Source organism: Hemicordylus capensis, chromosome 4 (assembly GCF_027244095.1).
Source record: "Hemicordylus capensis ecotype Gifberg chromosome 4, rHemCap1.1.pri, whole genome shotgun sequence".
NCBI lineage: Eukaryota > Metazoa > Chordata > Lepidosauria > Squamata > Cordylidae > Hemicordylus > Hemicordylus capensis.
In genome coordinates this window covers 263,300,772-263,324,369 of record NC_069660.1, presented here as the reverse complement: position 1 = coordinate 263,324,369, position 23,598 = coordinate 263,300,772, and the positions used below count along the sequence as shown (strand labels likewise).

The 23,598-nt window shown below is 44.7% G+C and overlaps 1 protein-coding gene across 3 annotated transcripts in view; it reads right to left on the bottom strand.

Moving 5' to 3' along the window:
* CLVS1 (clavesin 1) overlaps positions 1–23,598 on the bottom strand; it is a 124,169-nt gene that overhangs the window by 62,216 nt on the left and 38,355 nt on the right. For all 3 annotated transcript variants that reach the window (XM_053242591.1, XM_053242592.1, XM_053242590.1), the window contains exon 3: positions 22,019–22,193. In XM_053242591.1, the coding sequence (XP_053098566.1) occupies positions 22,019–22,193 (175 nt within the window). The remainder of the gene's footprint in view (positions 1–22,018; positions 22,194–23,598) is intronic.

Sequence of the window (23,598 nt, the reverse complement as noted above, 5' to 3'; positions counted from 1 at the left end):
CTCACACTCAAACCAGTTCGGTTTGAGGGGCTTAACCTTGAACCAAACTGTTTGGGCCAGATTCAGAGCCCTACTGGTAAAGCGGCCAGCAGGAGCGGGGGGCTTCTGTAAGTATTTAAAAAGTACTCACAAGGTCCTCATATAAACTAAAGTACCCACTGGCATTGCTGCTGGCAGCGGTGGTGGCCGCTGGGAGGGTGGGTATTGCTCCCCTGGACCCGCTGGCCGCCCCTCGCATGTTTAGGCCCAGTTCAGGCCTTCTTCGGCCAATTTTGGGCTTCTGCATGTGAATGGAGGCCATTCTTCTGCCACGTGCATGGGCCATTTCCATGACCCAGGTCGTGCCAAGGGCCTGGATGCATGCACAGAGATAAAAAATGGCTTCCACACATGCACAGGGGCTAGAATAGGCTGAAGAAGGCCCAAACTGGGCCCAAACCAGCCCTGGACACTTGGTGGAAGGCTGGCAGGAGTTGTGGGAGCTGCTGGGGCTGCCGCCAGGTACTTCAGTTTTTATGAAAGCCTTGTGAGTCCTTTTAAAATACTTATAGAAGCTCCCGTTGGTCCCTTTACTGGCAAAGGGGAATCCTCACTGGGCCTAAACTGGTTCGAATTCAAACCAGTCTGGAGGAGGTCAAAACTAAACTAGTCCGGCCCAGTTTGGATTTGAACTGAGCCAGGACAACTGGTTTTGTGCACACCCCTACCAAGCAACCTCCACATGGATTGGTTAACCAGCTCATCTCCAGGTTCCGGTATTTTAGCTTTATATTATGAACACCTGCATGAGACCTCGGCTTCTGTGCAGCTTCTGGTTATCTCATTTTAATTAATTAGTAGCCCAGTACTGCTTAACTGACTAAGTTAGGAACTGCTGAGAAGGTCAGGGGAGCCTGACTCCACTCCAGTAATAAAGATATTGAGCAGAACAAGCTCTGGGCAGTGCTGAGCAAGACAGGACAGGCTGACTAAGCTCAGAGGATGCTCTGTTCATATTTTCTATTACTATAGAGATTTAATTTGAAACAACAACCAACAATGTTGTTGATGTGCTACATGATGGATCTATTTTTAACAGGTTAGGTTAGGTATATGACTACTTTTGGAACAGCTAATTGGCTTGATCAATTAGGTTGATTGGTCATAGATGGCTATGCTCAGTGTTTGCTTATGAAATTCCATTTGCAGCTTTTCTGATGGTTCATCCTCAACTCCAATAGCATTCTAAAATATTTTTCCTTCCAAAAGAGAAGCTTAAGTTATACAACATGGGTATAATGCAGTCCATTTGTAATAAAGGTTTTTAATTGTTTGGTTCAGCATGTGAATCATATGAAGATTTTCACATGACAGTCACCACCATACCTATTTTGCTGTGTGGAAATATGGCAACTAGGGATGTGCAAAGAATGGGATTTGCATTCCATTCTGAGCTCAGAATGGAACGCAAATCCCCAGAACGTTCAGTCGGAACAACCGGGCGAGCCGATTGTTCTGACAGAATGAGCACGGAACATTCTGAGTGTTCCGAGGGCCATTCTGGCGGGCTGTTTTTCCTTTCTGAATGGGATGCCAGTTTTGGCACAGGCATCCCATTGGCATCTATCCCACAAAATTATGCTCTTGGTGGTCCCCGTTGGGAAGAATACCATGCAAATTGCTCTCCACCAGCTGCTCAAGGAAGAACAGCAAGGACCCAGGAAATTCTGAAGGCAAAGTATTTGCTCTTCTCAACACTTGGGAGCTAAGAACGCCCCTTAGTTCTGAACCAGTTCATCCCAACAGCAACAACCCCCAGTGCCTGGAAAGAGCTGAAGAGTACCACTCTATTTTTTTCCTGTGAGGATGCATCTCCAAAGAGATGCATCTCCAAAGAGACATTGAAACAACCAGAGTAGAGATAGCAATTATTACCTCTTGCGGGGTGGGGGGCGGTTCTGGACTTTATCCTGTCCCATGGTTCATTGGGACTGTGGGTTCTGACTGCACTGCAAATTCTTGCCAAAACCCCATCAATCCTGTTCAGATTGGAGCTGGAGGCCAGAGTAAACTGTGAAATCCATTGCAGTATTTCCTCCCTTGCTTGCTCCTCCTTCCCCCTCCTCCCAAAACATAGTGGGATGTGCATTCAAAAGTGGAGAGAGGGAGTCTGGGGAGGGGAAGGGGGATGTTTTACTTTACCCAGTGAATTTCAGGGAGGGGAGGAAGCTGACCCTAGAGCTTAGAGCTGGAAAAGTGCAGATCCTGCTGGAGAAGCCAAAAAGGGAGCTGGGATTACCTCATTGCAATTGGAGGCATAACTGAGGCTCTCTGCCACCTTGCAGCCAAAAACATCTGAAGGAAAATTGCAGAGAGGAAGCCAACAAAAAAGCAAGGAGGTCACAAGCCGATTGGAAGCCAGTGCCAAAACCAGTCAGAAAGGAGGAATCAGCCTGCCAAAATGGTGCTCGGAAATAATGTTTGGAACACTCTCTCTCTCTCTCTCTCTCTCTCTCAAACCTCCATCTCTGGGAAGTTTACAGCAACATAAAACATATTAAAACAGTTATTAAAACCTTAAAAACAATTAAAAACCATCTAGAGAAGTCTTCCTTTCAAGCTTTGTGCAACTCCACTTCTGTGATCCAGATTTATTCAGGAGGTTTCTCAAATGACAACACCCATAAAATGGCACTGCTATGCCACATCAGAAGTTTGTTAGTAGTGAGCAGTGGTTGATGAAATGGTTTTAAAGGAGGAAACACTGGCCACCACTGCTGGGTGACTGGCCTTGATTGCCTGCAACCTTGGAGAAGCCGCTGCCAGTCTGTGAAGACAATACTGAGCTAGATAGACCAATGGTCTGACTCAGTATATGGCAGTTTCCTATGTTCCTAGTACTGGTGGCCAGTGTGTCCCACTAGTTAATCAGTTTGCTGCTTATCACTAGTGCTATTTACATGTTCTACACACAATCTGTGTGCAGTACACACCTATGAAGATCTGTATGCACATAGCATCATTTACACATGATGTTCAACATATATGCTGTAGTATAATTCCTTTTTGTACCATGCCTTTGAGGGAGCCTGGACCCAGGTTCACTTTTAAAATAAACACCTGTACAGTCATTCACACAAAATATATACCTGTGTACAGGCACCTGCACAACACCACATCTGACTTGGGTAAAAAACCATTTACCTTGTCACCTGTGACAAGTAAAAAAGATGCCTGGAAGCAATCAAGCATTTAACCACTATTTTCCCCTTCCTTTCAGGATATCACATGTCCAAAATAATAATGATGATGATGATAAAGATTTTTATCCCACCCTTCTTCCATAAAGTCAGGGTAGCACACATTATTCTCTCCTCCCATTTTTTTAAATCCTCATAAAAGTGTTGTGAGGTAGTTTAAGCTGAAATAGCCACTGGACCAAGGTCATCTAGTGAGCGCCATAACTGATGGAGGATTTATCCTTAGCTAAGCAGGGTCCACCCTAGTTGAATAAATGGGGGACGATGTGTGTGCATCAAGAATGAATGGGAGACTTGATGTGATATCCTTAGGGGATGAAGCCGCTCTGGGAAGAACTTCTAAGTTCCAAGTTCCCTCCCTGGCATCTCCAAGATAGAGCTGATATTCCTGCCTGCAACCTTGGAGAAGCTGCTGCCAGTCTGTGTAGACAATAATGAGCGAGATGGACCTATGGTCTGACACGGTATATGGCAGCTTCTTTTGTTCCTGTGATCCTGATCGTTGTCCAACACTCTAACCACTAGACCACACTGTCTCCCAACTTTAGTCACAAATTAACACAGGAATGTGTGGGATAGCCATTTTTTTGGTAGGCTGACAACATTTGTAGATTTCCAAGGTCATCATATCTGCTATGTTAAATATTTCAACCTAGCCATCTCAGATTAGATTCACAATGCCTTGTAGGTGTGGTAAATAAAATAAATAGTTTATTTTCTGCTATCACTGTGGAGACTGTGATGTTTTATTTTTAAGTAGAGGCGTTTTGACAGAACCATTATTTGAGAAAAGAATGAGAACACTTACTCTGCCATTTGGACAAACACTTTTCAAAGTACTATTTGCTACCCACCCACTGTGTACCATTCTATAAAATATTGTAAAGAAAGCCCCCTTGCTATTTTGTATGTTATATAATACTGCCATATTAGAGGACTCTAGCCAGCACTGAAATGTCTGTGCGGTCGTTTAAAGAAAAGAGAATAACAAATGTTCATGAAGACATTTTCCACTTTGGGGGGACGGTCCTTTTTGATCTCTGTCTCTAGGGAAACATGTGCAGTATCAAGGAAGTATATTATAAGTGCCACCTACACTGCTTTAGACTTGGGAAGAATGAAATCATCATCCATTGAAATGGAAATGACACTGAAGACTGATCTCTTATTGCCATAGAGAGAGCTGAGCAAGCTGGGAGACCACCAAAGTCAGATTCAACAGGTGTTCTTAAGGAGTATCATACAATGGTTATAACCCAGAAGCTATTGACTACAAAGCAGCCTGGTTGAACTCAATTAAACTGCTCTGGGCGCTTTACAAATTACCCACTCAACAGCAGCAAAATGCTTTAGTTTGGGCAAATCGTATTCAACTATGTAAATAAAGACTGTTGCGCACAGCTACCAGCAGGGGGAGCGGTCTTGCAAAAACTCACAACCAGAAAACACAGCAACCTTTTTATGCCAGACATACAACATTATAGCAATAAATCGCAGCGATTAGATCTGAAACAAGGCATCCAAAATGTGAATGGCAAACTGCTGACAGCATAGGGACTGCTGTGTCACAACACAGGAAGTGTGGAAGCACACTTTGCAGATACGCCGTGACCCTGCTGCAGGGTCTAATCTGGAAAGGGCCCTGGTCTCAACAGGTTGTGGCATGGATTGTACAGAAGGTTTGTCACTGAATCAGAAGGTAGCCTGACAACTAAGAATACAACACACACAACAAACATTTATATACCACTTTTCAGCAAAAGTTCCCAAAGATACAAAAGTACACACACATATACATATATATACTCCCTGTCCCACTCCCTAAAGGGCTCACAATCTAAAAAAGAAACATAAGATAGACTCTCGCAACAGCTGCAACAGCCGCTGGAGGGATGCTTTGCTGGGGATGGATAGGAATGAGACCAAAACAAAAGCAAGGGCAATCACGGAAATACAACCAAGCAAAACAGAGGGGGGATAAAACCCAACCGTGACTAAGGCGAACGTGTTTTGGTAATAAGTAATAATTATTTTAAAAAATTATCAGTGCTAGAAATCAGAGATTACCTTACTGTTGGCCTATTGTATATTAATACATATCTCTATTGTTTGTTTGCTATATACAATTTTTATACATGTTTGCCTTAGTCACGGTTGGGTTTATCCCCCTTTTGTTTTGCTTGGGGATGGATAGGGCCAATTGCTCTCCCGCTGCTCAATAAAGAGAATCACCACTTTTAAAAAGTGCCTCTTTATTCAGTTAGCAGGAGAATGTAATTCCTTTTAAATATATATTGACAGCATTATACCTGCATTATAACAATCAGTTTCTGATTATCACCCCCTGGCCCTACCCCCAGTCATGGTCAAAGTTCATTGAAATAAACATCCATGAAGAAACTAGACCTTTTCCATTTAACTTAATATTTACTATGACTCACAACATTTAGATATGCATGTTTACAGGGGCGTAACGATAGGGGGAACAGGCAGGGCACGTGCCTGGGCACCACCCCGGCAGGTCACGTGGGGGGCGCCAAAAAGTGGCTTCCCCCCGGCCCCCCTGGATCACCCACCGAGTGTGGCGGTGGGCGTGCAGCAGTGACTTGGCGGTTGCGATTTGGCGGCAGCAGTGGCGGGTCGCCCGTGGCCCGCCGAGTGTGGCGGTGGCTGGTGGCTGGCGTGGCGGCGATGGGCTGTAGTGCGGCCCAAGCGGCGTCGGTGGATCACCCGCCGAGGATGGAGTGCAGGCAGAGTGACGCCGGGCCAGGAGGCAGGCTCGGCGTCGCTCTGCCTGCACTCTGTCCTCGACGGGCGATCCGCTGCCGCCGCTCGGGCCACGCTACAGCCCATCGCCGCCACGCGAGCCACCAGCCACCGCCGCACTCGGCGGGCTGTGGGCGACCCGCCGCCGCCCGCCACCGCCAAATTGCCGCCGCACGCCCACAGCCACACTCGGCAGCGGGCGACACGCCGCCACACGCCACTGCCGAATCGCCGCCACCGCCGGCGATCTGCTGCCTGGGGGGCGCCACCGCGCCCTCACAGGTATGTGGGGGCCGGGGGGGCACCATTTCAGGGCCAGAGCTTGCCCTGGGCGCCGTTTCCCCCCCGATACGCCACTGCATGTTTATTGCCACATTATCTCCAATTTACTACTGCAGCAAGCAGAGCAGGGTTTTTCTTCCCCAGTAACAGTTTTGTTACTTTTAGAAGATCCAATGGCAACTTCTCAGCATAGCATTCAAAAACACGTCGTTTCATTTACTAAATGGAAAGCACAAATCAGATGTACATTTACTCAAAGTCAGTCCCATTGTGTTCAGTGGGGTTGCTCCCAGGTTAGAGTGCACAGGATTGCTGCCTGAGTCACCTAGAGCAGGGTTTCTTAACCTTGGGCCCCCTGATGTTGGACAACAACTCCCAGAATCCCCAGATATGGCCTTTGTGGCTGGGGATTCTGGGAGTTGTAGTCCACCAACAGCTGGGTGCCCAAGGTTAAGAAACTCTGACCTAGAGCAATCTTTCTCTTGGCCCATTCTATTTTATTATTTATTTATTAAAAGATTTAATATACCACCCAATCCACAGACTCAGGGCCATGTACAAAAAAGAACAGCAGCCAAGATAGATAGATGGATAGATAGATAGATAGATAGATAGATAGATAGATAGATAGATAGATAGATTTTAATTAAAGGGCAAATGCCTAGTGGAAAAGAAATATCTTCAATAAGGTTTTAAAGGCTAAAAGGCAGCCCAAATCTGGGGGGATTCTATGCGGACACATTGCAGTCTAGGTATGCACTGGCTGCTGGGCACTGGGAGGCAAAGAGGGTTTATGGATGGATGGTCCTTCCTTGTGGCAGAGGCCCTGACTACTGTATTTACCTGAATCCAAGACTAGGTTTTTCCCAAGTTCTTCCGTGCTAGAAATCAGGGAGATCATCTTAAATTCAGAATCCTCTTCCTTTTGGGTAAATAAGGGTATAACCTGTATTTAACCTCTGTTTTTAAAAGGGGCTCGTCTTAAATTCAGAGTCGTGTATTTGGGCAAAAATGGATAGGTGGCCTTCTGATAACCTCCAGATTTAGGATTCCGTCTTTAAAGCCGCTTAAGGCTAAAACAACTCAACTTCTAGAAGCAATCAAAGTGAATAATCTACTGAGTTACAATTCTGAAACACTCGTAGTATCCATTTTTTCACACCACACAAGGAGATAGCATTAAAGTATTATTATCACTTTTAAAATTGTTAGGATTTGGTTAAAATTAGGCCTGTAATTATTCTGTATCTATTTTATTTACCTTGGGGAATTCATCATCCTCATTCTGAACTAAGAACATGTCCGGTCACCAGTTTTTCTTTAATTGGGCAGCAATTGTCATGTTACCCATGCTATCAAAATCCTTCTCCTGCATGGAGCCTGCTGACCGAGAGAAGCAAGTCATGAGAAACTGCTAAAACAAAACCCATGGTTCTCCAAACAGATCTATACTCTCTGGATCAATAATAAAACAAGTAATTATCCAATTAGAACAAACAACAGGACTGTTAATTATGTTGCCACTCAATAATTCTGTTATTGTCACCCAATAATAATCATAACGAAATAAATCCACTCTTGTACTTGATATGACAGGCTGCGAAAATGAAAGGACTTCACTCAGACAGAACTGGATGGACACTTTGCATCGAAGCCAAATTGTAACTTCCACTTATCAGATATTCTACTTCAGGAGGTTACTCTCTAAGTCAGAAGCGGCCAATGGGAGTTGTCGCCCGACAACAGATGAAGAGCCTCAGGCTGGACAGCCTTATAGTATAGCTTAATTAACCCAGTGACAGAATGAGTGGATCACCTACATGTGGGAGACGTCATGGCTGAGCGCAGTTGCATGTATGTATTACAGACAAGGCATTCAGACTGACAGTTTGCCTATACAGATGGATAGGGATGTGCGAACCGGTTCAGATCCGTTCCGGTTCGGAGGTTCGGATCGAACCGAACCACCCCTGGTTCGGTTCGAATCCGAACTGAACTGGGGGTGGTTCGTTTCGAACCGGTTCGGACCGGTTCGGATCGGTTCGGACAGCTGAAAATTGGTCAGATGGTAGCTGGCACCCAGGGGTACCTGTCACCCAAACCCCAAAGCAATTGGACACTCGTACGATTTTTTATGAATTTTTGAAAAATATTTTTATTTTTCTCTCATAGGATATAATGGGACCCGAACCAGTCCATATCCCCTGTTGTGGAGGACCTAGGAGCACAAAAGCAGGGTGAGTGGTAGACAGGCATGGGTGCCTACCACCCAAAAAATCTCAAGGCAATTGGACACTCCTCTGATTATTGGTGAATTGTTAAGTGTTTTTGAATTCCTCATAGAGAATAATTAGGATTGCAGCAAATGTATAGCTTCACGTCGGGGGGAAAGGGGTGTCGTAGAGTGCAGTGTGGTGGGTGGTAGTTCCTAGGGTGGGCAAGGAAGCTATCAGAATTATTTGAAAGGAATTGGGCAAAGAGGTGATTTTTAAGTGATTTTTGAAGTTTACGCGTCTTTAAGGTTTTTCCTCATAATAAGTTATAATGGAGCTTTCAGCAGCCCTATAAGTGCACATGGGGGTGCTGGGGTGGCCCAGAGCAAGTGGTGGTGTAGTGCACATAGGGTGCCAACCACCCCCATGGGTTTCTAACCCATGGGGGTACAGGGATCTCTGGTAGGGGCACCCCCATGGGTACAGGGTTCTCTTGTTTCTGAGGTATTGAGTGTGGATTCTATGATAGCAAATGAGATTTTCAATGAGACACCATCAATCCACTCTAATATGCTATCATAGAATCCACACTCCGCCTCCTGCTTCTTCTCTGTGTGTGTGCTTAGTAGGGGTGTGCAATTTGGGATTTCGGGTGATTTGGCTCGGACCCGAACCGAATCACCCCTGTTCTGTTTTGTGCCCGAATCTGGGTCACCCGAATCACCCTTGATTTGGTTCGGATTCGGATTTAATCCGAATCTGAATCTGAATCAATTCGGGGGGGTAAAAAGGGGCCCAGGGGCAAAATTTTGGGGTGGGGTGGTAGTGCCCAATGGGTAGAGTCTACCACCCCAATTTCAGGGGGATTGGGCAAAGGGCTGATTTTTGGTGAATTTTTAAAGTTTTAGTGACTTTGGGGCAGTTTGGGGGCATAGCATGGGATCTGGGCAAAAGGAGTGGGGTGGGGTGGTAGTGCCTAATGGGTGCAGGCTACCACCCCAATTTCAGGGGGATTGGGCAAAGGGCTGATTTTTGGTAAATTTCTGAAAATTTCATGTCTTTGGGGCAGATTGGGGCATATTGGGGCAGAAAGTGGGGGCTGGGGCAGAATAGTGGGGTGTGGTGGTAGTGCCTAATGGGTGGAGGCTACCACCCCAATTTCAGGGGGTTTGGACAAAGGGGTGATTTTTTGAGAATTTTTGAAGTTTTAGTGACTTTGGGGCAGTTTGGGGGCAGAAAGTGGATCTGCCCCAAAATAGTGGGGTGGGGTGGTAGTGCCTCATGGGTGGAGGCTACCACCCCAATTTCAGGGGGATTGGGCAGAGGGCTGATTTTTTGAGAATTTTTGAAGTTTGGGTGTCTTTGGGGCAGATTGGGGGCAGAAAGTGGATCTGCCCCAAAGGAGTGGGGTGGGCTGGTAGATAGTGCCTAATGGGTGGAGGCTACCACCCATCCCCAATTTAAGAGTGATTGGGCAGAGGGGTGAATTATGGTGAATTTATTTGTATGAGGTTTGTCTTCATAAGGTGAAGTGTGCTAAATTGATTACTTGCTCATATTATTCATAGTAAAGGAAAGTGTGAAAAAGTGAAAGTGGGGTCATGAGAGTTGTTTAATTGAAAAAAATCTCATTTGCTATGATAGAATGAGAATTCACACCTTTTCTATTCACCATAATTCACCCCTCTGCCCAATACTCTTAAATTGGGGATGGGTGGTAGCCTCCACCCATTAGGCACTATCTACCAGCCCACCCCACTCCTTTGGGGCAGATCCACTTTCTGCCCCCAATCTGCCCCAAAGACACCCAAACTTCAAAAATTCTCAAAAAATCAGCCCTCTGCCCAATCCCCCTGAAATTGGGGTGGTAGCCTCCACCCATGAGGCACTACCACCCCACCCCACTATTTTGGGGCAGATCCACTTTCTGCCCCCAAACTGCCCCAAAGTCACTAAAACTTCAAAAATTCTCAAAAAATCACCCCTTTGTCCAAACCCCCTGAAATTGGGGTGGTAGCCTCCACCCATTAGGCACTACCACCACACCCCACTATTCTGCCCCAGCCCCCACTTTCTGCCCCAATATGCCCCAATCTGCCCCAAAGACATGAAATTTTCAGAAATTTACCAAAAATCAGCCCTTTGCCCAATCCCCCTGAAATTGGGGTGGTAGCCTGCACCCATTAGGCACTACCACCCCACCCCACTCCTTTTGCCCAGATCCCATGCTATGCCCCTGAACTGCCCCAAAGTCACTAAAACTTTAAAAAATCGCCAAAAATCAGAGGAAGGTCCAATCGACTTGAAATTTGGGTGGCAGGTAGAACACAAGGTCCCCTTTCAAACCAGCTATTTTTTGAGATCCGAACCAGGGGGTGGTTCAGCAAAACCAAAACCGAACCACCCTGGTCCGGTTCAGACCCGGTTCGGATCCGAACCAAACCGGGAGAACCGGTTTTATGCACATCCCTACAGATGGACAGCCCATGAGGGAGAAGGCTTGCATTCACTCTTGCATTTCTGCTCAGACAGCGGCTTCCCAAGGGGAGGCTGGAACAATCCAAGGCCCCAATAAGGCTGGTGTGAGATGAAGAGGTGATCTTGGACAAGGTGCAGCCTGGTCACTTTCAACTGACTGCATCTTGTATTATCTCTACCCCTAATGCATGCTCTAAGTTGTGGGGAGAAAGAAAGCGATTGGCAACATCACACACCATTCCCACCTGTCTACTTTATACCTACCACAAGTCTGTCTGTCTGTCACACTCACCACCTGTCAGTGGCTCTGTCACCATCTCAGCCCATCTGTAATCCTTGTCTCCCCTTCCTCCTCCCTAGTCATACAATGATATCCCTGCTAATGCATATACTGTCGATAAGGCTTCACAATTGCAAACATAATACAAGATACAATAGCGACTTTCAAATATCTGAAGGGCGTTACCATTAGAGATGTGCACAGAACCAGTTCGACACTCCTAGATTCAGCACACTGGTTCAGCACACTCATGCCATGTCAGCCATGAGTGTGGCAACAGCAGGTGATGCTAAAAGGGGCTGCAAGCTGGGAGCTGCAGTCCCATGCCCACACAGTTTAAGTGAGTGTCGGAGGGGGGAAAGCAGCAGGGAGGGAGGGACAGGTAGGAAGAAACTTCCCTCTCCTTTAAATTGATCCCCTCTACTTACCATTACCTAGAAACAGACTTGTTCTCTGTTGCTCCTGCGGGCAGGAACAGAGCCAACAGAAGGCAGCAAATTCAAGCTCAACATTAGGAGGCATTTCCTCACTGTAAAAGCTGTGTGAAAACGGTTTCCAGTGCCAAACAGAGACTGGGCAGCATTTCTCACGGATGCAGTGGCAGTTTCCCACTGACCCTGGGGTGGACTAGAAGATCTTCAAGGTCCCTTTTGAGTCTAACATTCTATGATTCTAAGATTATTAGCTTTTGACAGGAAACCCATAATGAGTTCTAATTTTAAAATTATAATTTTCATGCAATTCTTGCCTTCTAACAATTGCAGCTTTTCGACATTCAAATGTCCTGTCTGTTCTGTCAGTTAAATAAAGAGAATCCTTTTGGAGGTGACAACTATTTAGAAACAAGCATTTAGGAGAAACAGCACAGAAACATAATGTTGAGAATGTGACAGGTACAGCAATAAAATAAGCGAAACAGCATGTTTCCCTGTGCCTTTGGCGAGGCAAACTACCGTAATTTTCCTTCAAGCATTGCCTGCTGACAGGAAGCATATTAATATTTAATACATTGCTATGAAGAATCTTTGCATAATTCGGATGCTGAACAAGATATAAATGGCACCAACCCTTGAGCTTCTTGACATTTTTTGCCTTTAATAGGTACAGTCATGTGGTGCCTGTTTTTATGTCAGGAAAGAAATGCAAGAATTGTAGCTTGTCCAAACCAGTGCTCTCCAAACTTCTGAGAGCTGAAGGACCCCTTCCTTCTAAATTAAATCTAGAGCCATGCTTAAAAGTTTTTTTTAAGAACCACTTGCCCTGAGAAGTATTACTATGAGAGTCAGTGTAGTAGCTGTATCTCCTGAGGGCAGGTCTGCTGCATTTCTGCATGGAGAATAATTTAATTATTTCATTTATGTTCCATCTTTCTTCCATCATGAAACTTAAAGCATACATGGAATTCCTTAGTCATTATGTTACCTATCCAGGCATTGACCAGACCTGCAAGGTGTCTGTATCGCCTGCCCTCAGACCATGCCTTGGAAAACACAATGAATGATCCAATTATACCCAATTCAGAAACATGGCAGAATTGTCTCTGGCCAGACAGAAGGTGGTGAAGCCAGATCAATGAAAAATATGGTGGGCAACTTCCTCTGTGGGCCAGTACATTGGACTCACAATGGGAGTCTTTAAATTTTCAAAGCACATTAGGAGCCCTTTCTCACAATCCAGTGAGAGGGCCTGAGGGTGGGTGATGGGGAAAGCAGTAGAAGCTCAGAGGTGCGGGAGCCAAGACACTTCGTCCCATCCCCCAGAAATCCCACAATGCACTGTGCAAGTACATGATGCATTGTGAGGATCCCCTGGCAACGACTGGGAACCTACTCTGACACAAGAGCAGTTAGCCCAGGGTAAGAGCGCATTCGCACCCTGAACGTTGGCTCACCAGCAGGATCCCTAGGTGGGTTTGCTGCCAAGGTGCCTCCAGAAGTCTCAGAGCTACTGGTGGTTCTCATGGGCACCCAAGCCCGGGCTTAGCTGCCCTGGCCCAGTCTTGGCTGCTTGTGAGAACAGCCTCTAGAAATAGACATATATCATTGCCATTATATTGACTTAATTGTTAACTTAATTAACTTAATTGACCACAAATTGTTTCAGTTTTTTCTCAAAGCAGTCTAATTAATATTGATATAATGATAACCTAGTTGAAAACAAAACTATATTTCTGTAAAGTAGCCCTTGCTGGTGAATCTTGTCCTATAAAGTCTTGCCTGCAAGGTAATGATGAAAGCTTGCAGAATTTAGTTTATAGTTATGACAATCATTGATTACAAATACTATAAGTAAACTAGATTAGGAGGCAAATTATATGTATTTAAGTGAAGATCAATTTCAAGATAACATAGAAAGGAGGGGGAGGGAGAGGCTGGGGCTCACCTAGGTAATTTTGGACCCTGGACCTGAAGGTCGTCTGAGGCTCCCCACAACTTGAGGGCTTGCGGGGTGAGCTCGGGAGCAAGTTAAATCTTTTTAAAACTTTTTTTCTGCTACTGTTATGCGGCGGGGATGGATACTGCACGGCGGGGACTGGGGCAGCCGGTGGGGTGTGCGGGCACTTGAGGGGAGACCACGATGGGGGAGAAAGAGGCGGCAGCAAGAGCTCCTTGCCTGAGCCCTCCTGCTGCTCAAATGACAGGTTGGGCCATTTCTGGCCCATTTCACATGCGGGAGCCCCTAAATGGCTCAACCTGTCATTTAAGCGGCAGGCAGGCTCAAGGAAGGAGCTCTTGCCACTGCCTCTACCTCCCCCACCTCGGTCTCCCTTCAAGTGCCTGCCACCTGCTGGCCACCCCTGTCTCTACTACCATCCTTGCCGCACAGCGGTGGTTGAAAAAAAGTTTTAAAAAGAGATTTAACTTGCACGGTGGGGCAGCGGTTCAGCAGGCGTGGGGCAGTGATGAGGCTCTGGGAAGGCACCCCAGAACATTGGGAGCCCCCTCTAGAGACAGGAGGCCATGGACCAAATCTCCAAGATCCATGGCTAAGTGCGCCTCTGGCGGGGCGGGGGCGGGGGGAGAGCAAGAGAGAGCTGTGAGTTGGTTGAAAGCCTTATAGTTCAGGACCTCTTTCTGAAGTGGAGTGGATCAGCAGATCTGCTGTCTTGCAGAAATGTGTTGTAGCCCCTACTTATGTATGATTGAGACAAACATTGCAAAGACAATTCAAGTCTCCAGTGGTCTCTTATTCAAGGAAAGCCAACCTCATGTAGCACTGGAACTTCTCAACACTCAGAAAAGTGAGGAGCACTCAACACTGTTATTTGCCTCTGCCTAGCTCTTTACTCCGTGCTGGTTTATGGCAACTCTCTTGATGGACTCCCCTACCTACTTTAAGAATGTTCTCAGTGCTGGTTCAGAGAACACATTTTTCTCTTTATGTGAGCAGGCTTAATGGTTCTTGGGCAAGCATTCGCATGGATAATATGGTGTACAGACTGGATGTTTCCATTCACTTCTTGCTCTTTTCTCCTTTTTTTAACATTGTCAGTTTCTCCCAAACCATATACAGAAAGTTCCTTTCAGGAGAAGAGAATAAATAGTACAAATGTGCAGGAACTAAATGCAAGAGAGCAGTGACTATAAAAGAAAATGGGTTGCAACTAATGAGACCCAAACTAAATTAATACCTGTGGTCCAAATCATTTTAATTATTATATAAATCTAATGCTTCCTTTCTATTATAAATGCCTTTATGAATGTTAACGAGGTTTCCCGATGACTTTGAACTTAAAGGACAATTTAAAAATTACTGTGGTTTGCAAGAAACAGCAATGTATAATTTGGCTGGCTTTGCAAGGGCATTTGTTAAGGATATCATTATACCCTCCAGAAAAGTTGAATTGCAGTCCTAACTTAGAATAGGCTACTTGCTCATTGGGCACCTTTCACTGGACTCAGTTCTGGAGAAGGGATTGGGTGCCTCTCTGGGGTCTGCACACATGTCCAAAAAGAGAATTAAAATGTAGTTAAATGAATGCATAATTGCTAATTAACGCAGAGGGAAATATTTTGTTGAAATTGGAAACACAGAAAAATCATTTATTTTATTATTTATTATTTATTTCTACCTGCCCGCCAGCACAATGCTGCTCAGGGTGGCTCACAGAAGGAATAAAATCACAATTTAAAACATGGAAAATAAAATCACAATTTAAAAAAATAAAAGCAAGAGGCCTTGTGTTGTGTCCTAGATTATAGACTTTGGTGTCATCATCCAGCACCTTCAAGAGTGTGTGCAGGAATTTCTTCTTCAAGCAGGGTTTCAGACCAGTTTTAAACTGGTTCTAATCAAACTGGGTTCAATTTAAACTGGCCCAGTTCAAGCTTGAACCAGACTGGCCATCCACAAAGGGGGGGCAGTCCGAGCTGAACCGGGCCTGGTTCAGATCAAACCAGTTCGGCCTGATTCAACCAGTTCAGCCTGCTTGCACAGGGGAACCACTGGCTGGTTCTAATGAATTGGCTCACAGACGGGCGGTTCGGTTTGAGTTCAGTTCAAACTTGAACCGAACCATTTAGAGCAGTTCCGTACATACCCCTATCCCCTACCCTGAAACCAAAAGTTGCCAGGCTGTGGATGGACGAACGTCTGAAATGCGATTCATAGTTACAAAAATTAACCACAGGTTCAGCAATCTATGGTTTCACATTACATGCAAATGAGACCACTGTAAAATGTGAGATCAAAGAAGCTATGTATATTGAACAATTACATCCATCTATTAATATTAAGGAGGAAATGAAAGAGGCAATGAAATTTATTGACCAGTAAAGGACAAATAAAGGGTTAATTTTGCAGAGCCACTCATTTTCCGCTCCTTCCTTGCTCCCATCCTGAGATTGGTTACTTCAACTGTAGTTACTGAATTGAATCTTGAGTGTTTCCAGCTGCTTTGAATAGAGCATTGGTAATGTTGTTTGAACACTGAAATGTATTTGCTCGATTCTGGAAGATCTGTAGATTATTTTATTCTACTTTTCACATTAAAGAAGTCTAAAAACTTGCTTACATTATTATTTATAATTGCTAAGCCACTTTTCAGTGGGAAAAGTGCTTTAAAATTCTTATCTGATCTATTCTAGTTCATGCCATTTAAAACAGCAAAACTGGAATTCATTGGGCTAGTTCACACATGTATTTGTGTCACTTCATCACCATAACAGCAAGTGATTACTTGCATGTTTAAACTAGCCACACTAGGAGCCTACTCACATGACTGGAGTCCTGTGGGCGGTGGGGGGAGTGAGGCTGAACTGAACTTACTCCCACCCCCCAACAATCTCCGTGTCTTCTGCACTGCCTCCTTGCTGCACAGCTTGGCTATGCACATGAGCAGAGCTCCCAGGAGCCATACAGCATTCTGGAGGCCATCCTGGCCTCCAGTTATCCCACAATGCACTGCATGATGAGCACAGCACATTGGGGGATTTCTCCATCAGATGGGTGCTCTAGGTGCCCATCTCTGTGTCTCCCTGTGCTGCGTGCAGCCCGAGGAGGCACACAATCTCAGTAGCCAGATCAAGGGCACTCTCACGCCCTTAACCTCGGCTAAGAGCTGTGCTTCAGAGTCAAGTTAGGCTGGGCAGGAGTACTGGGATACACACTCCACATGAGCAGCCTAATCAGGCAGGGCTGCCATAGCCTAGGTTAGGCTGCTTGTGAGAAGAGCATTTAGATGGTGTCTCTAAATGCTCTAACCCTATCCATCGCCCCTACCAACTAAGCAAAGAGGCGCCTTTTAAAGTGATTCTCTTCTATTTAGTAGGGGGAGAGCAATTTGCCCTATCCAACCCCAGCACAGCATCCCTCTAGTGGCTGTTTCTGGTGTCAACCTTATGTTTCTTTTTAGATTGTGAGCCCTTTGGGGACAGGGACCATCTTATTTATGTATTGTTTATTTTTCTATGTAAACTGCTTTGAGAACTTTGGTTGAAAAGTGGTATATAGAAATTTGTAGTGGTAGTAGTAGTCTCAAATGCAATGCTTTCTAGCTGAGTCAGTTTTTCAGAGGGCGAATGTACTTTCTGTGACTCATTCATGGCACAGCTACTAAGTAGCACCCCCCACCCCAAATGAATACACGTAGTGCTACTGGCACTCTCTTTTAATGAAATGTTTCTGCTTTTGTGAATATGGCTCTAGGCCAGTATTGCTCTTAATTCTCAGCCTTCATGAGCTCAATAATCTGCCACAGTCTATCAAACCAATTTTAGTGAAAAGCATCCCTTTCACTCATTCAGGCAGTCCAAATTTTTGTTACAACCTAGATTTCACAGATAGATAAATCTATCTTGAGTCTAGGCAAGTGGAAGATATTCTATAATTTAAAAATTTTAAAAAAAATTTCCCCACACATACCACATTATAAAACACAAAAAAGCAACACAACATACTGGCTGACATTTAATATGTAATATGAATAATATAGGGGTGTGCGAGCCGGTTTGGCATTGAGCCGGCTTGGCTTGATGGGTTAGGGGTCGAACTGGACCAGCCTTGGCTGGCCAAGTTTGAATCCAACCGGACCCAGCTTAAACTAAGCCAATTCAGAACTCTCCTGGTAAAGGGGAACCCAGTGAGGATTCCCCTTTTCCAGTAAAGGGGCAGACAGGGGGCTTCCCTAAACCTAGAGGAGGAAGGAAGGGAGTGATTTAGAACTTACCAGTCTCATTGCGGTGGTCACGCAAAGGGCCTCTGTGCACACACAGAAGTCACTAAAATGGCCCCTGTGCATGCACAGAGGCCACTGGCCTGGGGTTCTCTAGGGGAGGCCAGCAGGGGTGGGGGGAGCCATCACCACCACCACCCCACAACTGCTGTGGACTCTGCCACTTCCACCAGGATGTAAATAATAAAATATTCCCCTTCCACCCTCTCTAGGTTTAGAGAAGCCACCCTGCCTGCCCCTTTCCTGGTAAAGCGGAATACTCACCAGATTCTTCTTTACCAGCAGAGCTCCAACTGGTTCAAACAGTTTGGCAGTCGAACCGGACCAGGTTCGGTTCGACAGGTGTCTAAACTGAGCCAGGCCAGGTCAGTTTGAATCCAACCCGGATTCGAACCAAACCAGGCAGGCCAATTTCTGCACATCCCTAAAAATATACTATAGCTTTAAGTATGCTATATATAACACAATATACTGCATATAATAGGAAGCATCATACTCTGTCTCATACCGTTGTTGTAAGGATGACAAGATAATGAAGTGATTTATACATATGCCCTATTCCAGCTAAGCTTTAAGCCTTTAGGTGCTGTACATGGCCTTGGGGAAACTAATCTGTGCTCCCAGTCCAACAGCAAATGTCAGGTAGGGTTGCCAGTTCCAACCCTTCAGAAGTGGTCTGCAGTCTACAGGAATCAGTATTAATCTCCAGGAAACCATTGAAACCAATCCTGGAGATCTTAATGGTTTGAAACTGTGAAAAATATTGGAATCAACTTTTGGAAAAACCAACAGGTACAGCTTCAATCGAGTTGGCAACCCTAATCAGAAAGGACAGGATCTGGGGCAGAGACCAATATACATCCACAGGAATAATGGCATTTGCTTTGGCAGAGTGTTCTTCAGATTGGTGGCTCCAGGTTCCCTGAGGCAATATTTCACTGACTGCCTTCATGGGGATCTCCTATGCTTTAAAAGCCCTGCAGGATCTGGGACACCTCAATATCCAGATGCACATAACCCCTCGTGTATCTCATAAACTACTTTGTTAGATGTTTATTGACCATTATGGCTGCACATAAAAGGCTTCTTCTCAAAACCCCTCATACATTCCATGAGAATGCATGAGATGTAGGGCACAGGATCACACCTGCCTCCCTGTCCCACACTCCAGCAGCTTTGCATTCAGCATGGTGAGAAAGGAGCCCTGTGTGCATACAGCTGTACAGCTTGCACTGGGGTTCCTTCATGTGGCCAGAAGAACCTTAATCACCAAGCATGCAGGGAGTGAGGTCATGAAAAAGGGCTAACATTAAGGCCATTGCAAAAACGGAAGTTAATTTGTCTGAACTCTGTGCTGGATTCTGGCCAATATATATCGCAAGAAACACATAATACTGTAATTGCAGATTTTCCATAATTCTTAAAAATATCAGTAAACATGTAGTCATTGGACTTTCTGATAAAAATATCAGAAAACATGTACTCTTCTCATGATCAGTGAGAAGAGCTCCAGGGTGGTCTGCAGGGAGAGCAGGTTACACTTACTCTCCCTGCAGATGAGCAACTGTCCCTCCTTGGGTGGGCCGATCACCTGCCCAGACGAGCACAGGCTCCTGCCAACAGCTCCAGGGGTCAGGGTGCAGGGAAGCACCGTCATCCATTGCCCCACCCCCCAGAGCTACAATAACGCACCACTTGAGTGCACAGTGCATTATCAGGATCCCCACATTCCTCCTTGAGTGTGGCAGCCAGAAATGGGGTCACGAGCACAGAAATGGGGTTAAAGAAGTGCTCGCTCCCATAACCTCATTTAGAAGGGAGGCTACTTACGTGGGTTTGCCACTGTGTAGCCACCGGGATCGGGCCTGATCTCAGCAGTTCACATGCATGTGCAAAACCAGGCTGGGCTCCCTTAGCCCGGTTTTGCACACATGTGTGTATAACCTCATCAACATTTAATCATCTGCCTGCCTGTTGATGTTCTAATAGTTCCTTTCAATCTCCAAGTAACAAAAGCAAGCTTATTGCCAGAAATCCTTCCTCCTTCCCTCTCCCTCTCCCTCTCTCCCTTCCTCTCTCCCTCCCTCTCCCTCTCCCTCACTTTTTCTCTCCAGTCCATCTAGGCTCATCAAAATGGCAGACAACCAATGTGGACTTTCTCTTGCTGTAAGCAAAATCTGTTTATATTATTCTATTTTATACATGAAGAGTAGATCCCTAGTCTCCTTTCAGACATCTCTTTGACTGACAGCTCAGAGAACAATCCACTCTACCTTGTATCACAGCTGTTGAAAACAGACGGTTTAATTGTTTGGGGAATATGTCATGCTGACCTTGTTTCAGTCGGTACCAATATGCTCTCCACTATGGAACTGGCTTCAGAAATGCTTCAACAATAATGCAAGCTAAACAATCAAATATTTCAGAAGATACATGTTTCAAACCTGCTTACATAAAGTGTATATTCAGTGGGTATATAATGGGTAAGAAATAATCTTATGATATTTTGGTATCATAGTGGTAGATTGGATATTATGTTCCTGATAAGTAACTTTAAGTGGTACACTTTAGAAAATATTTTTTTAAATTATCTGAAAAGATTATAAATATAGTAATGAGGAGTCAACTTGGAAGTGCAGATCAGAATGTCACAGAACTATATGAATCTGCCTTATACCAAAACAGACCATTGGTCTGTAGCCAAGTTACCATGTTCAGCAGCAACCCAGGGTTTCAGGCAGAGATTCTTCCCAGCCCGGCTACCCAAGATCCTATTAACCAGAGATGCCAGAAACTGAACCTTACACATGTCAATTTAAAAGCAAATGCACACAATTAGATGAGATACTTAATAATGGTCAGTCACATATCGATAAGTTATTTTGCTGGGGTAGGCAAAAATGCCATTCTGAAAACAGATTATTCAGAACTTCAAAGGAAACTGAATCTCTAAGTGTAAAGGTCTTCAGTGGTAACTTTTCCAATTCCGGATAATTGCCTTTTATGATATGAAAGAACTTTATAAACAGTCCTGCTAATTCAGTGTCTGAAATCAAAGGAAAGTAGCTTCTGCATTAAGCCCTTCAATTCCTATTATGTTTTTATCCAGCCATCCTCCAGCACCCCATTCAAGCAAGAATAAGCAGTCACATCACTCTGTGGGTTGTTCATGAGGATGGAATGTGTTATGTGCATAGAACTGATGCTTATACTCTACAAGTAATTGCCCACATTATACACAGGCACTTTCAGTTGGTCCTGCTGTGCTGCATTTGTGGCAGACACTTGCTTCCATTTCTGATGTGTTTCTGCTGTCCCCTCTAGCACCTGCAGTGCATGAACACTCTAAAAAGCAATACATCTTAGAATGAAATCTAGCATTTGTTCACATGTACAGTAGCTAGCTCTTTATGATTGATCAATAGGCCTTATTAAGCATGGGTACTGCTGCTCGAGAATCTTAAATTGCACAGTGAGAGAATCCAGACAGACATACACAGACACACTACACACCTCTAGCAGAGGAGCCCATTTGCTGACAGGATATGAGATTATGCAGAAACTACAAAAGCTATTCCCAATATCCCAGTAAGGTGTGCTCAGAAACCACCTGGTGCAGACATATCCTGTTCTGATTTTAATTGTTAACCATTAAAAAAAAACAAAAAAAACACAACGTTGACCTTTGGGCAATACAGACACAAAATGACTATGCTTAGCTGTGTCTCCAGGCACTTATTTATCTGCCATACAGCACGTAACTATGCTTAGACCCCGCATGTGTGTGGCATGTGCTTCATCAAGCAGATGTTGCAAGTTTTTAATCCCCAGGAAGTCTCATGTGGATTAAACCTCAAATCTCTAAACATTATTCTTAATTGCCGCAGTAAGTAGTACATGCCTGTGGTAAGAGCAACCCACCATTTCAATGAAAGCAATAAACAAACATTTGAAATTCTGACAGAGTTTACAGCTGCATTTTTTCTTTTTTTCTTTTGTCTTCATGCTGAGAAAGAGTATTCATCTGGAAATCACTAAACTCAAATGATCCAGGATATAACATTCATGTTTCTCACATTCCACATACCTGTAACCCTTCAATAGCCAGTCTGAGGATAGATGGTGTTAATTTGGAGGCTTGCTTGAAGGAGAAATTACTCCAGTCTATAATTAGAATGAAGCCATTTATCTGAAGCTCTTGATCCTCAATGAGAACTTCTAAAGACAACAGAATAGCTCGTAAAATGTCTATGAAAGCATTCCTAGGGTTGGAAGAAAGAAGAAAAGAAGTTGTAGTTATCCACAAATCACAATAAAATCCAAGATATCTTGTTGTGGGGAGGTCCTCACATGAAAGTAAAATTCCTTAATTGGAGCATGAAATGAGATATTTCAAAAGTTTCATGTAAATATTTGAAAAAGTTCGTGGTATGTTATTTGATTACATGGATTAATTGAGGAAGAAAATACTTCAGTAATTTCAGTAAATGCTAGATTTGGTCTTTTGCTCTGATCAGGGTGGTGTTCCGTGAGTGGAAACTCCTGTCATCTCCCCATTGTCATGGATGGATCACCATCTGGTAGAACTTACTGTCTCAACCCACTTCTGCAGGGGTGAAGGTCCTATTAGATCATTCTACCTGAGGAGGCTATTGGATCTGATAGGATTCCAAGAAGCCTTGGAAACATTTAGGGTTGTCTCTGCTAGTGATTCTGTTGATGCTCTGGTGTAAACATGGAATAATGAACTCACTAGAGCAGTAGGCACAATCACTCCTAAGCGACCTCTCCGACTTGCTTTAAAGACAGGCCTGTGGTATTCAGATGAACTACAGGAGCTGAAGCAGTGAGGTAGACAACTAGAGGGCAAGCGAAGGAAGACTCAGCATGAATCTGATTGGACACAGCACAGAGCACATTTAAAGAGCTATGCTCCAGCAGTGCGGATGGCAAATAAGCAGTTTTTTTCTGCCTTGTCTTAGGGACGCTATTATTAGACCACTTTTGAAGAAAGCTACACTGGATCCCTCAGAGTTAGCTAATTATTGACCTGTCTGTTTCTAATTTTCCATGGTTGGGCACGGTAATTGATAAAATGGTGGCCTCTCAGCTCCAGGCAGTTTTGGATGATGCAGATTATGTAGGCCCATTTCAAACTGGCTTCCATGTGGGCTATGGGGTTGAGACTGCCTTCGTTGGCCTGATGATCTCCAACTGGCTATAGACAGAGGGAGTGTGACTCTGCTGATCCTTCTGGATCTCTCTGCGGCTTTCGATGCAATTGAGCATGGTATCCTTCCGGACTGCCTGAGGGATTGGGTGGCACTGTTTTACAGTGTTTCCACTCCTACCTCTCTAGTAGATTCCAGATGGTATCACTTGGAGACTATTGCTCTTCAAAACAAGAGCTCTGGTATGGAGTCCTGCAAGGCTCCATACTGTCTCCAGTGCTTTTTAACATCTACATGAAATCGCTGGGAGATATCATTAGGAGGTTTCATGCAGGGTGTTATCAATATGCTGACAGCACCCAGATCTACTTCTCCATGTCAACCGCATCAAAAAATGGCATATCTTTCCTAAATACCTGCCTGGAGGCAGTAATGGGCTGGAGGAGGGATAACAAACTGATTTTTTTAATATTTTAGATCTTGTACACCACCTAGA